Source organism: Parasteatoda tepidariorum, chromosome 9, assembly GCF_982258835.1.
Source record: "Parasteatoda tepidariorum strain Cologne lab strain chromosome 9, Ptep-v5.0, whole genome shotgun sequence".
Classification (NCBI taxonomy): Eukaryota; Metazoa; Arthropoda; class Arachnida; order Araneae; family Theridiidae; genus Parasteatoda; species Parasteatoda tepidariorum.
In genome coordinates this window covers 24,801,719-24,817,560 of record NC_141763.1, presented here as the reverse complement: position 1 = coordinate 24,817,560, position 15,842 = coordinate 24,801,719, and the positions used below count along the sequence as shown (strand labels likewise).

Here is a 15,842-nt window from a genome sequence, read left to right as displayed (position 1 = left end):
TGGTTGGCAACAAGCTTTTAAATGAAATTTACTAACACAGATCAGAACTGCTCCGGATTCAACAAAACGTTTTGAAAATTTGTAGAGAACTACGAAGTAATATATGTAGATTTTCGGATAATTTTGCCAATTTTATTAAGAGGCTCGACACATCTTTATTGTGACAAAGTAACGCCTCGCATCAGCTACTATCTCAACAAAGCGGAGAAAGTTGGCATTCTTGATGAAATTGGATGCAGTCCTGTACTGTATTAAACATCAGGGCACCTGGGGCCACTTGCGGCCTTTTCCCCATTCATCTTTAGCTTGAAATTTGCGGTGTTTCGATGAGGTGATGGAATGTAAATGATATGAAAATGTATGCAAGGAATATTTTCAGTTTAAATATAGATAATTTAATTAATTGTGATATTTGCGTCTGAATAAATAAATAGATTAACTAAACGAAATTAAGTGTCTATCACTACTTACATTTTTTGGCGCATGTGGCAGCCAAACAATATAACTTAAAAGTTCATTCTAAGTCCTAATTTCAAAGTAGACTTTAAAAACTCTCAAAAAATCAAATAGGTCAGGAGAGCAGTGTTGGCTCAGATAGAGCTCTTGCCTCCCAATAAGGTGAGGTTGGTTCGAGTCCTAGCGATAGTTGGTCGATGCGAATTCCACACCCTGCTCGCATCGACAACAGTGCTGACGTAAAATATCCTCAGTGGTAAACGGATCATGGTCCCCTTGCGGTTAGGCTAACTTTTTTAATTTTTACAAATTGAAGCCACCTTTTGTGGCATTAGTTATATCTATATTAAAGATACCCCTTCACATAATTTCCCCTGATCGTCGCTTCCATGAGTTAATCATTTATCGCTTTAATTTTTGCAGGAGACATTGAATGCGTGAAAAAAGGTAGCTTCAAATGTTCGTCACACTCCTGTATACCTAAATCAAAAGTATGTGATGGAATAGAAGATTGTAAGAATGGAATTGATGAAATAGGTTGTGGTAAGTAAATTAAACGGTTTATATATTTCATAATAATTAAATTAGAGAACTTAAAGCAAATCTAAAGCATTGCTAATTTAATAAATTTGAATCAAACGAATTTTGCCCACCTTTACCACTAATTTGAACAGACATATAAAAGGTCAGATAAACAAATAATTTTTATTTTTTGAAAAAATTTAAATAAAAGTTCTATCTATTAAGAAACTTTTGTTCACTGCTACTGGAAAAATATTTATCCATTAATCGTAAGCGTTTGCTAACTATGTATACGCTTTCTTATGATTAGATAAAGGTCAGCCGTCGAAGAATTCTGAAACTAATTTGAAACTAAAAGTATTATACTCATCCGCAACAAATAAATGTAAGTGTCCAACAGCATGATGGGAACAATCTATTCAGCATTGTCCGATGGCCGCTTTTTGTTCCTAGTCGCCCTGCAGTGAACTGATCATTAAAAGAGATCCCAGTAGATTACCGTAGTATAGCATCACTGGCAGCTCCGCATTCGGCTTGTACCGTGCACAGTGCTGACGTGAAATATCCTCAGTAAAGACGGATCATAGGTTAGAGTCCCCTTGCCGTCAGGCTAACCACAGGAGTTTCTCGTGGTCTTCCTCTTCATGTAACTCCTGGAACGCAAATGCGGGTTAGCTCTATCAAAAAGTCCTCCACGAAATTCTTCCAATACTCGATTCAGGAGTTCTCTTGTCTTCTGGATTGGGTTCAAAATTACAAGACTACGGAGTTGAACATTTGTAGCCGTAAACCCATTAAATAGGGTCGGCTGTTCAACGATGGTTACAAAATAAAATAAAACAGCCCATTGTGAGCCATGATGGCTCTATGGATAGAACTATTGCCTTCCAATGAGGTGAACCGGGTTTGCCAGTGATGGCAAGTCAATACAAATTCCGCATCCGGCTTGCACCAACCACAGTGGTCATAAAATATCCTCAGTGGTAGACGGGTCATGCGTCCCATTGCTGTCAGGCTAATCATGGGAGGATTTACTTTCCATGGTAAGCAACTGTGGATTAGTTCCATAAAAAAAACCTCCACAAAGACAAATTTCTCCCAATGCTTGATCCAGGATTTCCCTCTTGTCACCCTTTGGCTCAAAATTACAAGGCTACGAAGTTGAACATCAGCAGTCGTAAATCCAAGAAATTGGTTTGGCTGTTCAATGACTGTTATAAAATAAAAATAAATAGCCCATAGTGCAGCTCTAGTGCGACGTAAATAAAGTACAAATACCAGCTCCTACTCAATCTGAAACAAATTTATATGAAGCTGTGGTATTCTTCAACCCGCGATTTGGATATAATGCTACTAATACTTGATGAGAATAATTATTTGATTTTCTAAACAAAATGCAGCATTTCTATACCTTACATTTCTATACCCTTCCGTTTTTTTAATTGATATTTTTGCAAGATCTGTCATTTTTGGAGCACTAGCTAATATCAATTCCACATTTCAGATACCGGAATCCTTAGTGTAGTGGGTGTTGACAAAGCGCGGGCTCAAGCAATATCCTGGCTTAAAAGTAAGCGCACCCCTTTTTGGGATTGGCATGAAAACACCCCTAGAGCAGTCACAGCTTTATTTCTCTCTAATGGAGCTTACTTCAATGGCTCAAATCTCGACGAAGAACTAATGGCTAAGCAGTCAGAAGTAAAAATTGCTATAAGTCTGCTTAAGTATGCATTTTTATATTATATCTTCAATGCGTCTTAATCCACTAATCGAAGTTTTCATCTCATATGTTCTTTTTTGAAAAACACACATTTTTTTTCTTCAGTGAAACAAAGTCATTTGTAGATCAAGTAAAACAGCCTGAATTAATCACCAATAAAAGTACTGAGTTGGAAAAGCTATGATTTAGATTTTATAATAAGAACCCCCCTCAGTGTGTAAACCCATAAATTAAGAGATCATTTGTTGTTTAGTCACTGAGAAAGGTTCTTGTTTATAAAACCGAAACAACAGTAGCTCCATTTCAGTACTTTTACTTTATTCCAAGTAGCATAAAGTATACCCTATCCTCTTTTGGGAAATAACTCGTGTCCACCAAAATATATAAATAATTAGAAATGTTTTGCTTAAATGTCATACTTTTACAACATATTTTAGTGTTAAAAAAGTTAATAACATTAGCCGTCTTTGTTAATAAGGTAATTTCCTACCACTTTTTTACAAAAAGATACTTTTTACACTTTATGAACTGTTACTCCTACCAAATGGGAACAGTGATGGATGAAGCAAACCAACTTATTACTTTACGTTTTTCTTTAAAAAATTAGTTTTTTTAAAAGAAAAATATGTAATTAAAATTTTTTTTATACATCTTTAGAAAACATGGGGACTCGTATTTTGTTTGTTTATTGATACACAGACATATGCACTATGCAAGCTTTTGCGATTAAAACCCTTGGCAAATTGAAGAGCGGATAGCACAAATTAGAGAAGGATATCTTATAGATACGACCGGAGCAGCAGCGAGATTCGAACCTGCTACCTCCTCGCTATAAAGCGTTTGGCATATCGGTGTGACCCCTCGGATGGAATGGTCCATATACGGATATTTTGCTTGGATTGTAGATAATAATAAATTCAAATTATTATATCTTTGCGCTGCATCAAAAGTACAGACACAAAGCCTACAGATTTTCAATTAAAATGACCTTCTGAGTTTGAATAGGATCCTTTTTTTCACCTTTTCTGGAGACGCCTACATATACGGAGGAGACCAGTTCTTTTAACTCAAAATACCTGACCAAAAATTAAAAAAAAAAGCACGAGACAAAAGAATCCACAAACTACATCACCAATCAAAATATAAATTAAAAAAAATAAAAAGCACTAACAACATAGTAGCTTCTTCAGGGGGACATTAACATTCAATCAATGAAATAGCAGTTTCTGCAGCTTTATGGCAAAATACCACAATCTTATGTCCTCGACTGTTCCACAAAAAATTAACAAGTTAGATGAAGGTTACATATTGAAACATTGAAAATCGAAGTTGAAGTATGTATATTCAACGGATGAAAAACTCAAGCTTTAGGATCGAAGTCAAATGTCGCAGGTTTGAATATTGAATTTATTCCATAAAACCACCAATTCTGAAACCATAAATAAAAAAAAATTGAAAAACGTAAAACTAAACTAATTGATTGAGTGTATGTATTGGAACTTAATTAAGTTTCAAAGCTAGTCGACCTAACCTTTAGTGCTAGAGTGGCCCAACCACAGCATAAAGCTGAGTATTACTTTATCCTGGTAGGCCACCTACTAATTGGTGCTGTAGTCGGTGGATTCTGTTGTCTCCTACAGTATTTTCTTCTTTTTTGGGGGGATATTTGATCAGGTATTTTGTATTAAAGTATTATTTCTTAAATTAAATTACAATTTCTTTAAGTATTTTTCTTTTTCGATTGACATGAAATTTGAATATGATGTACATTATTTTGTACTTAAACGATGGTAAAAGAATAATGGCGCAGAAATGAATATAAAGCTTAAAGTAGGGTATGGAACAAAAAAAGGCTTTATTTGACATATAGTGGCGTTACACATGATTACCTGAAGAAGCGTAAGTACAACTGGCAGATGTTCCCTAGTATGGAATATGCCCTCCCCTTACTGTAATTGTTGCTTGGCATCGTCTCTCCATGCTAAGCACCAGATTATCCAGGAGTTCTGGGGGTAAACGTCTCCATTCCTCCTTTAACGCATCTTTCTGCTGATGGGTGTTACCAGGAGGATACTGTCGTGTCGCAAGACGTCTCCCTAATGTATCCCACACATGCTCTATGGGATTTAGATCTGGAGAGTAAGCTGGCCAATCCATTCATGCGATATCTTCACTTTCCAGTAGCTCTTGAACATTAGCAGCACGGTGTGGCCGGGCATTGCCATCCATGAAAATGAAGTCTGGTCCAATTGCCCCTCGGAACAGCCGCACATGGGGTAGGATTACCTCATTGCAGTAGCGGTCTCCAGTTACAGAACCTCGGTCGAAGATCTGAAGCTCAGTCCGCCCGTTCATGAAAAATTACACCCCAGACGACAACTCCAGGACCACCGTAACGATCTCTTTCCGCGATGTTATTGAGATGAAATCGAGCTCCAGTCTCGCTCCAGATCAACTGACGTTGAGCATCGCTTGTAGCACTAAAACGACTCTCATCTGTGAAGAGGACGCGATTAAATTGATGAGGTGTCCAGGTTTCGTGTTCTCTGCACCACTCTAAACGGTGCCGCCGATGGCTAACTTCTAAAGGTATGCAGAGTTCAGGACGTCTAGCAAATACACCACCTTTGTGGAGGCGTCTGGCCACAGTAAATCTTGATACTTGTTGTCCTGTGGCTGAGCACAATGGACAATTACAGCACATCATAAATTTTTTTATTTTCATACCTAACTTATTGGAAATTCTCCCCTGAAACCGAAAATCTGATTGTTTTTTGCGGCAAATGTTAATTTATTTAGTTCTTAAACATTTAAATTGCCCCAAAAGGCCTCCGTAAGTGATGCAATCAAAAACGACCCCTGATTGGTTATGACGTCAAATGTGCCGAAGGGAAACGTGCCGTCTCCATCCGCCAAGGCTATTTCAATGCTCTTTTAGTTTTGATATCACATATATCGTATGAACATCCTTTGTAAATTATCAGTAAAAATTTTGTGAATTAAATTTACGGTTCTGAGAGTGTGTGCAAAATGAAAGAAAGATTTTAAAACTTCAAACGTTGTTATTTATCATTAAAATATCTGAAGAAATGATTATGAATGATAAACTCTTTACAGCCAATCAACATTTCTTTTCGGCTGAAATCAGTGGTGTTAAAGTTCATAGAAAATACTATTTTATTCCATTTACTTTTAAATTAAAGTAATGCTTCATTACAACCTAATTACATAATTAAAATAAGTCGCAGATTGGATAGAAATTTTATACATTTTGATATAGGATGAATGATTTTATAATTCGTTATTGCATTAAAACAAATCAGTATTTTCATAAATCTAGTCCATTGAAAAATATCAGTCCATCATCGTTACAATCTATGTGCTAATGATCAAAAATTCAAATAATGTAATTTAATGTTGCTTCTTTAATTTATTTATTTATTACTAGAGTTGAAGGATTTTCCTTTTAAGTAAATATTTACTAATGCAGTTTATGTTATCTTTTTTTTTTGTTTCACTATGCATTAAATATTTAAATACACATTAACGCTTATATTTATTATTCCTAGCTTAAATAGGAATTCCGTTACAGTTCAAAATTATTTTTATTTTTAAATTTATAAATTTTAATTCCTTTTTTTGCAATATAGTATTTATAAAGTATGGTTATTGTTAATTTCTCTCCTTATTTTTGCAAGCTATTTGTCAGTGCTTGCAATGAAGAATTCTAAAATAGTAAAATTAATACATTATACATTTTTAATTAAAAAAAATTTAATAAAATTGTTTTAAAAAAATATCAGGTTATGCATACGGTATAGCCGAAAACGTATCAACACTTTCAAGAATCTAGTCCATTGAAATATATCTGACCATCAACATCACCATAATCTAGTTATATTTAAAATTTCACTTAATTTCTCATTTATCCATATCTAATTAACTTATTTATCCACAAAATGTCAGCGAATATCATTAAGCGGGAAGTTTTTGTTTCACTAAAGCTAGAGAAGAAAAATAAAAAATTAACTTATACAAAATGGAAAGAAATTCTAATGCACATGCTTAATAATTTATTAAATAATTAAAAATAAACAGTAATGTTGATATTTTTTCTCAATATTTTTACTTTTTGAGTAAATAGGAACTTTGCTATGGCGAAATTTTTTTTAATATGCATTTATGAAATTTTATTCCTATTTCTGCAATAAAGAACTAAATAAATGCATATGCTTGATTTCAAATACTTATAGCATAGATTAAGACAATTAAAGTAAAGTTAATAAAGTTTGCTTATAGTAGTTATATATATATATATATATATATATATATATATATATATATATATATATATATATATATATATATATATATATATATATATATATATATATATATATATATATAAAGTTTTGCTGGGATCACAAGTTTTTTAAGAGGTTACTGCTGTGAAGACAATTACATGCTTTGAATTCACGCTAGAATAAATAGATAAAAATTATCAGTAACTTACGCTGTCCTACATTTTAAAATCTAAAACTATTTATTCTACATAAGAAATTGATCCAACATTTCTTTCACTTAAGATGAAAATAAATCTTCCACATGGACTTGAAGTATACATTAAAATTAAGATTATAGTTAAAAAATGAAAAAACGAAGTTATTTTGTATTTATAACGCATCATTTATAAGCAATACCATGCACTTTTTTTATTGAACTAAAAAATCTTAAATATTCCGAGCTAGAAAATTTCGTCAAGTATTAACAATGTTTCAGTGGGTACCACTGAAATTTAACATTATAAAAATACGTTATATCAAATCCAAATTTTTATTAAGCGATATTAAGGCGCAATTTTTTATACAGATAGCTTTAGACCATCTAAAATGGTTGGATTTAATTAGAAAATTTAAACGAAAGCAAGAACGTATTGGTTTTCACAGCACAGCTATTGTTAGTGAACGGCAGATGGACACGTATGACGTCAGTTCGTGAATAATCACGTGACTCCCCGTTTCAGGCGAAAACGAAAGTAAGCGTTTTTTGATTGAAAATAACTAAATAAATAGCCTTCTTAGAAAAGTAATAAAATGTTTTCTGGAAGTTTTGAGGGATTCTGAATGCATTAAAATTATAAAAAAATTTGACTGTAATTGGCCATTGCTGAGATATGGCGCTCGCTGACTGAAAACGGTTTCTTTTCGCCTGGAGGACAATGTAACGATCATCTCTTGGTGTTATTTTCCTTGGACGGCCACCACCAACCTTCCGAACAGCTGTACCAGTAGTTCTAAAGGCATTCCAAGCACGAGAAACAACACTTTTGTTGATCTCGAACTCTTCGGCGACACTGGTCACACTACGCCCCTCCTCAAGCTTCCCAATCATTCTTCCTCGAGTAAAGTCGTCTAAATGATTTCTTGAAGACATGTTTCGCAAAAAAAATCACTTGCAGTGAATGTCTTTAACTACGGTGCGCTTCATCCTTTTATCACAGCTCTGACCTGCGCGCGCCGACCCGCAAGGTTTACGTAAACTTACATCACCTACGACGTTTTACTTCTAAAATTTGCATACATATAATCTTTCTACTGAATTACGTGCATATTATACTGCAATTTCATGGCTGTCTTATACTTTGTTGGGGGAGCTGTGGCTGAAAAACCACTTGTTGCTTAAGTTTTACACACCAGTGTATATATATATATTAAACAACAATTAACATATTACATTTTCAGGAGTCCGATTTCATATGAGCTTTTGAGCACATTCATCAATAGCTTACTGGTAACTTGTCACAGTCCTCGCCACTTCTACGGGCAAAACTTGGTTAAACGTTTGAAGGAACAAGTAGATTCATCTTTAAACTTAACTCATCCTATAGTTTATTTGTCTCTTTGCAATGCTAATGAGAGCTGGCCTCAAAGAGCGCCAAAAGACTTGCTTAAAATTTTAAATAGCAGTTCTGAGTACCATTTTGTTAAAGGTATGCAATTATATTTAGCTCTCTTTTTATTTTGCTTACTTTTCTTCTTCTTTTTTGGGGAAAAATATGAAACCTTTTCAATTATAAATGAGAACAGTATAAATAAAAACAAGGGGTTAACTTTAAAATTTTAATATTTTTCAATTGTAAAGGTACCAATCATATTGCTGTTAAAAATTGATGCTTACAAAATTAATATGTATACCTAAGTGGATTAAAGAAAAATATTGTTTTTCTTCAATAACTCAATATTTTTAAAAGGTTTACTGTTCTAATATTAGCAGGTATTAATTAGTAATAATAATATCCGATTCAGAAAAGAAATCGGTACAGCAAATACCTTGTAAGTGTATACCGATTAATGGTGCTTTACCTTATAATACCATCTAAAAAAAGCTTTGAACACATTAACTGGAAAAAAGCTGAATATATTCCGTGGTAAATCCGGTTGTTATTAATAATACATTATGATTGCTAAAATGCTTGACCTTTTTATTAAACAAAACGAAATAAAATACGAATCTACCTATTGCACCAAAAAATTGCTTTCAACCAAGACTATTAAAATAAAATCATACTTATTGAAAGTTTTGACTAAGCATATGTTCTACTTGGGCAAGTTTTCAATTACCCTTTTATGAATACGTCCCCTTGACAATGTATGAAGTGTTTTATCAATTCTTACAATGTAGGAAGTGTTTTATCAATTCATACTTTGTCACTTAGTTCTAGGCAGTCCATTGAATGATGAATTACAAACATTGCCTGTAGTATACATAAAAGTGTGGCGTTTTAAACTGTAAATACGAATTTCAATTATTAATATGAAATAAATCACATTCATTGAGCTCTGTGTAATGATGTATTCCATTTGAGTTCCTCCTGATTCAACCATTCGAAATCTAGGAATTATTTTGCAATAAGACCTATGTAAAATATGTTAATTTTATCAGTATATTATGGTTTTGTTAACTGGCTTTATTTTATTGAAATATTATGCATTAGTTGTGAGTGAAGGTAATTGTCTTAAACGATATTTACAAGCATATAACAGAAGGCATTCATTCTTATACCAAAATATCTACTACTGATACAAGATAGACAGAGGATTAGAGTACAAAGAAGAAACTACTTTTTTTAATACGGAATATATTTGGTTCTCAATAATTAAATGCGAGCTTAGATTGATTGTCAACTTTGAAAAGTGATAAACGTAACAGGTTTCACTGTATTAATTGAAGTATAAAAGAAGGATTGTTGTTGGCTAAAGTGAAAATTTTTTATTCACAGATATCCAGTCTTATGCTGTAATGGCAGTTGCATGCTACACTAACAATTCGTTCATCATCAATAAGATCAATACTACTACTTTAGTATCACAAGTGAAAATAACATTGGACAAATTCAAAAAGGGCCAACTCCCGGATGGAAGTTTCGGAAATGTACAGACAACTTCCTTAGTAACGCAGGTGATCCAATCTTTATTATTTAGATCAGCTGTTCCCAATTTTTTTCTACTGCGGAACCCTAAATAATCAACCTTCTTTCGGCAGAAATCCGACTTTATAAATAAAGTCAATTAAGGTAAAAATGAACGTTATAGCCTATAAAAGAGTATTTTTAATTATGTGAATGAAGATTTTTCATTGTTTTACCATTAAAAATCTTAAATTAGGTTTTATGTCCGGCATGCTGTCATTGTGCTATAATCTAGTAATGAATTAGGTTTCTGGTGTATTTACATAAGCTGAAAAATGAATAAAATAACCTGAATAATGGTTTACTTCAAAATGAAAGCTTGAAAGAACTGCTATAAATGTTGAAAATGATTATTATGGAAATAAATTTCTTTAATGAAGAATTTGAAAGGCGCGAAAGAAAATACTAATGCAATATTTTATAAATGCTTGCTCTTCTTATAATTTATTCAATATACTAATTAGAAATAATTACATATATTTTTTTATAAAATTCAATTTCATTTGAAATAATTTCATAAGGGCAACAGAAAGATTAGATAAATTAGGAATAATAGTTTGCATTTAAATATAATCAGAGATTTTAAAACTCTTCACTGGTTATAATAAGTACTAACTCGCTGAACCCCTTTAACTCTTCCAAGGAACATCATTTGGTATCCACTGATTTAGAGAATTAGTTAGTACAATACACTCTCGATATATCGAACTTCGATGTCACGAAATCCTTGATATGTCAAAAAAAATATTTTTCCCCTTGGCATTATATATCCAAGTAAGGTAAATTAGAATTCCTTAGAGTTTCTTCTCAAAACCTTGTTAGGTCGAATTTCTTTCAAAATAGAAATTAGAATTTTTTCAGAAAAATCACAAAATAAGTGTATTGTAAACCAATTCTTTTCTATTAAATACATAATTATTTTTGTCTTACTTTTAAAAATAAAATTATCGTTGTTGTATTTAGACTATCGATGTTGTATTAGGCATAGTAAACTATCATTACATACATATTTAATAGTATAGTTATTGTTATTTTTCATTACTCTATTTATTCGGGTAATATTTTAGAATGTATTTTTCTACTTTTTAGTATGCATTTAGTTTTGAACTTGTTATCTCAAACACTCGCTATGTCGAATTTTTTTTAGCATCCCTTCAACTTTGAGATCTCGAGAGTATATTTTATTAGATAATAAAATTTACTTAAAAAATACTAAAAACTACGTTCTTTAAGTGGATTAAAAAAAGATTTAAAAAAAGAGGCCTAAAAAAGGAAAATGTAAGACACTGCACTTTCAAAAGATAGGGAGGGTTTTTCATTGACAGCAGAAGTTTAATACGGATACCTTTTTCGCCACTTAAAGCATAAATTTTAGATTTTTTTTATTTTATTTAATTATTTTCTTTTAGCATTTTGGCTATTTGTCTTAGTTAGAAAACGGTCAAATTTTTACTTGGTGATAAATTTTGTTACACCATTTACTAAACAATTGTAAATTGTGAGGGCATCAAGTGTAGAACTTCAGTTAAAATTTGAGAACTCTATCTCGAGACAAAGTGATCAAATTCGCAATTGACGAATATTTCAATTTGGGGATAAAATTACAATAAATTCTACTCATACTGTTAGGAAAAGATTAATAGTTCCATCGTCACTCGCAAAAGAGCGACTTAATAAAATGGAAATAATGAAATAATCAACCCAAATCACAATTTTAGGCATCCATATTATGAATAAATGATTAAACCATGCATTGAAAAAGTTCAGTCATTAAATGAAACAAACAATTTCTCCATTATTACTGACGAAAATTTGCATTTTTTGTGTAGAGTTTACACTGGCCTAAAAATAATTATTCGACCACCAGAAAGAGAACAAATAACTCTGTTTCAATCCAAAAAGGTGAAACTGATGGTTCTGTGTACTATTGTTATGTGAGATGTCGATTATCATCATTACTAATTTGTAAAAAGTCGATTATTATCATGATTCATTTGTAAGAAGTCGATTATTATCATTATTAATTTGTAAGATGTCGAATGAGAACGATTAAAATATGTCGAATAATATTTTTAATTGCACAAAATTAATTAACAGCCCTTCAAGTAGAAACGGGTGATACTATACATTATTTTGTAAGACGTTGATTATCACCATTATTAATTTGTAAGAATTCGTTTATTATCATTTTTAATTTGTAAGAATTCGTTTCTTATCATTATTAATTTGTAAGAATTTGTTTATATCATTATTAATTTGTAATAATTCGCTTATTATAATTATTAATTTGTAAGAATTTGTTTATTATCATTATTAATTTGAAAGAATTCGTTTATTATCATTATTAATTCGTAAGAGTTCGTTTATTATCATTATTAATTTGTAAGAATTCGTTTACTATAATTATTAATTTGTAAGAATTTGTTTATTATCATTATTAATTTGAAAGAATTCGTTTATTATCATTATTAATTTGTAAGAGTTCGTTTATTATCATTATTAATTTGTAAGAATTCCTTTATTATCATTATTAATTTGTAAAACTGAGAATGAAACTTAACCTCTTAACTTATGAATGAAACTTAATCTCTTAACTTATGAATGAAACTTATTATGACCATTAACTTTCAAGATTATCAACATCAATTTATAAGAAGTAGGTTACTTTCAGTATTAATTTGTAAGATGTTGAATGATTAATTTAATCGCACAAAAGTAAATTTTTTAAAAAATATTTTAAATAGATTCAATTTCAAAACTTACCCAAATATTTAGACTGTAATAGATTCAATTTCAAAACTTACCAATAGATTTACTTTCAAAACTAACTTAATGTTTGCATAATTTCTAAATAAAAGAAGAAAAAAAATGAATTATTTGCTTTTAATCATGTGTTTCATATAGAAATTTTACTGCCTAGTAAAATTTTTAATTAATCTTCAACATTAATTTCATTACTTTCTTAATTTCATAACAGGCTCTAATATCAAGCGGATTAGGTCATGCCAGAGATTGGAACCTAAATGCAACAGTAAAATACTTAATTAAGGAACTTAATTCTACCGACGTTGACTTCCCGACTGTTTATTTAACACTTCCTGTATTCAATGGTAAAAGTCTGACACATATCTTTAAAGTGAATTGTACAGGAAATCCCCGGAAAAGGATCACAGGTAACTTGTATATTCTGTTTACATAATGTGGTTGAAACAAATGTATAATATCTGACGATGTGTTAGTTTTGATTAGTACCCATACTATTTTCTTTAGATACATGGCGGTTATGATCACTCTCTTTTTCTTTCTTTAAGAACTTTTGTGGTTAATTGGCAGTGATAAAGATTATTTAAAAACAAATTTATCACGACTATTATATGTTGTTGTCGTGTCTATGCTAGTGCAAAGATTAGACTCCTCCAAAAGTCTTGATAACAAGATTTGCAAAAGACTAGTATATACATTTCTTAAAGCATTAAAACATGCCGACTGTGTTAACCAATTTGAATCATGTGATGTCACAAGTACTCCTGGATAGAATTGAAAATTAGTGAACCGCGTAAGCCGAATGCTAAATTTACATGTTTGCTTGCATTTCATCGATGAAGATAGTAAGATGACGTTACACCATGAAAAGTATTGATGAGATCAATATATGATGTCTGTAGCCTAGGCTACCCTGGTATGTATTCCTAAGCCTCCTCACTAGAGCAAACAAATTTCAACTAAACTAACAACTGCATTTTCTTTCTTGCATCTAATTAAATCACGATATTAAAGATGTATTGTTTTAGTTTCTGCGACTATGGTGAATGTATATGTTACTGTGAATGACAGAAATTGGTGGTTGGTGACTTTAACCGGTGAATGTTGACAATCACATAGTCGCTTTGGTAAATCTCCGAAATACATACTAGGTCTAGTTAAGTGCCACTGCCTGGATATATTCAACACTGATGCTTTAAAGTTAAGTGACTCTGTCCGGTATGCATTTAAGCGGTATTCCGAACACTGATGCTTCAGCTAATCTATACTCATCAGAAATTAAAATATTGAATAAATATAATAATATCAGCGATTAAATTAATTCGGATATAACAATTATTTCGGACATTCCCCAAAGCGACAATGTGATGACTGTCATTCACCGATAAATGTCGACTTTCTCTTGATTTCTGCCATCATAACAAAGAAACACATAACTCGCCTGTGCAACAGTTTTTTTATTCAGTAAAGCATTTCGTCTTTTTATTTTTTGTATGTCAGGTTTAAACTCAATTCCATAATACTATTATTTTTATTGCTAACATTTCATTTTCAGTCGTTCAATAACAATTTGTAGAAATGTCTAAGTTGACGTTATTTTACATACCTGTTCACTGGCAGTCCATCAATGATCAATCAGTTTTAGAGGGACCAACAACTAGTTGTCATTCACAAACGCAAAATTATGACAAATTATTGGTTTATTCGATATATAGTTCAGCTTCTGGCTTAGACATCTCTATTAGAGTGAAATAAAATACATAACACTAAATTATATCGCTTGCAATCCTTAAAGGAAAATTTTTATTCAAACATTCAAGTGGTAATCAAATATGTTTTTCGTTAAAAATAACATAGAATGTATAGTTTTATTAAACAGTCATTAATTTTTTCCACGTCTATGTTAATTATAGCTGTAATAAGTAACTTGCGTTAAATAGTGATGTGATATAAATTATCTTTCGGAAGTTCAATCAACAACAATTAACATTTTTGTTCATGTTGTGTTTCGTTAACTTTACAGGTAACCTGAAATCTGAAATCGATGAATATGTTGGACCAAAAATAAGAGTTCAGTTTTCTCTTTTCATCGGAGACGAGAAAGATATAATCCACACACTCTTTCTCAGAGTACCAAAAAATTACACAGCGTACCAAGTAATGCGGTACGCGGAAGAAGAGGATATCAAATACAAGTAAGAGTGCGTGGTTTTGCTTGAAATAGTTTAGAACTCGACAAAATATGTTAGAACCAAACAATAATAACAAAATATGTGATATGTACCCGATAAAATATTTGACAAAATATGTCTATATTTATTAAAAAAAATTTTGAAATTTTCGCTTCCCCCCACGTCCTCCTCCGTCTTTAAATGCATACTAAATTCAAGGCCATCTTGTCCAGAGCAGTTGTCATCTCTGAATATGATATGCCATTTCAGAGTTCTGTTAAAAAATTTTGTTTTGAAATATAATTGTTAAGATAGAAATAATTAAGAATCCCTTAGAATTTAAGTTAGTGTTTCAAAGGGTTTAAATAACAATGATTCATAGTAGTAGCTTTTTTTCAGTAAAATATAATATATATTTTGCCTAATTCACATTCCGTGTTATAGGAGGGTGCAAATTTTTGTTTCGAAATTTTTTTAATAGAAATCAATTATTTATCAGTAAATAAATGTATCTTGAAATCAGCAAGAAATTGTTGTCCTAAACAGATAAAGAATTTTTATAAACAAAATGAATTACTCTGGGGAACACATTTTTTGTTGCATTTATACAGAAACTTTATTTTGCCTAACTCGAGAGAAGGGATCCTAAATCCGAAATTAGTCTTACTCCTAATCTACAATTTTTTAAATGAAAGTTTATGCATATTTTTTGTCGAAATGTACAAGTTCAAAAATGTTATAT

The 15,842-nt window shown here is 31.4% G+C and overlaps 1 protein-coding gene across 2 annotated transcripts in view; it reads left to right on the top strand.

Annotated features, from left to right (window-relative positions):
- Positions 1-15,842, top strand: part of LOC139426931 (uncharacterized protein CG3556-like) — a 28,473-nt gene that overhangs the window by 7,596 nt on the left and 5,035 nt on the right. The window contains exons 4-9 of one of the 2 annotated variants that reach the window (XM_087151063.1): positions 880-999; positions 2,483-2,702; positions 8,440-8,687; positions 9,978-10,156; positions 13,144-13,339; positions 14,953-15,124. In XM_087151063.1, the coding sequence (XP_087007189.1) occupies positions 880-999; positions 2,483-2,702; positions 8,440-8,687; positions 9,978-10,156; positions 13,144-13,339; positions 14,953-15,124 (1,135 nt within the window). Of the gene's footprint in view, positions 1-879; positions 1,000-2,482; positions 2,703-8,439; positions 8,688-9,977; positions 10,157-13,143; positions 13,340-14,952; positions 15,131-15,842 lie in introns of both variants that reach the window. The other variant, XM_087151064.1, reaches the window with a different exon arrangement.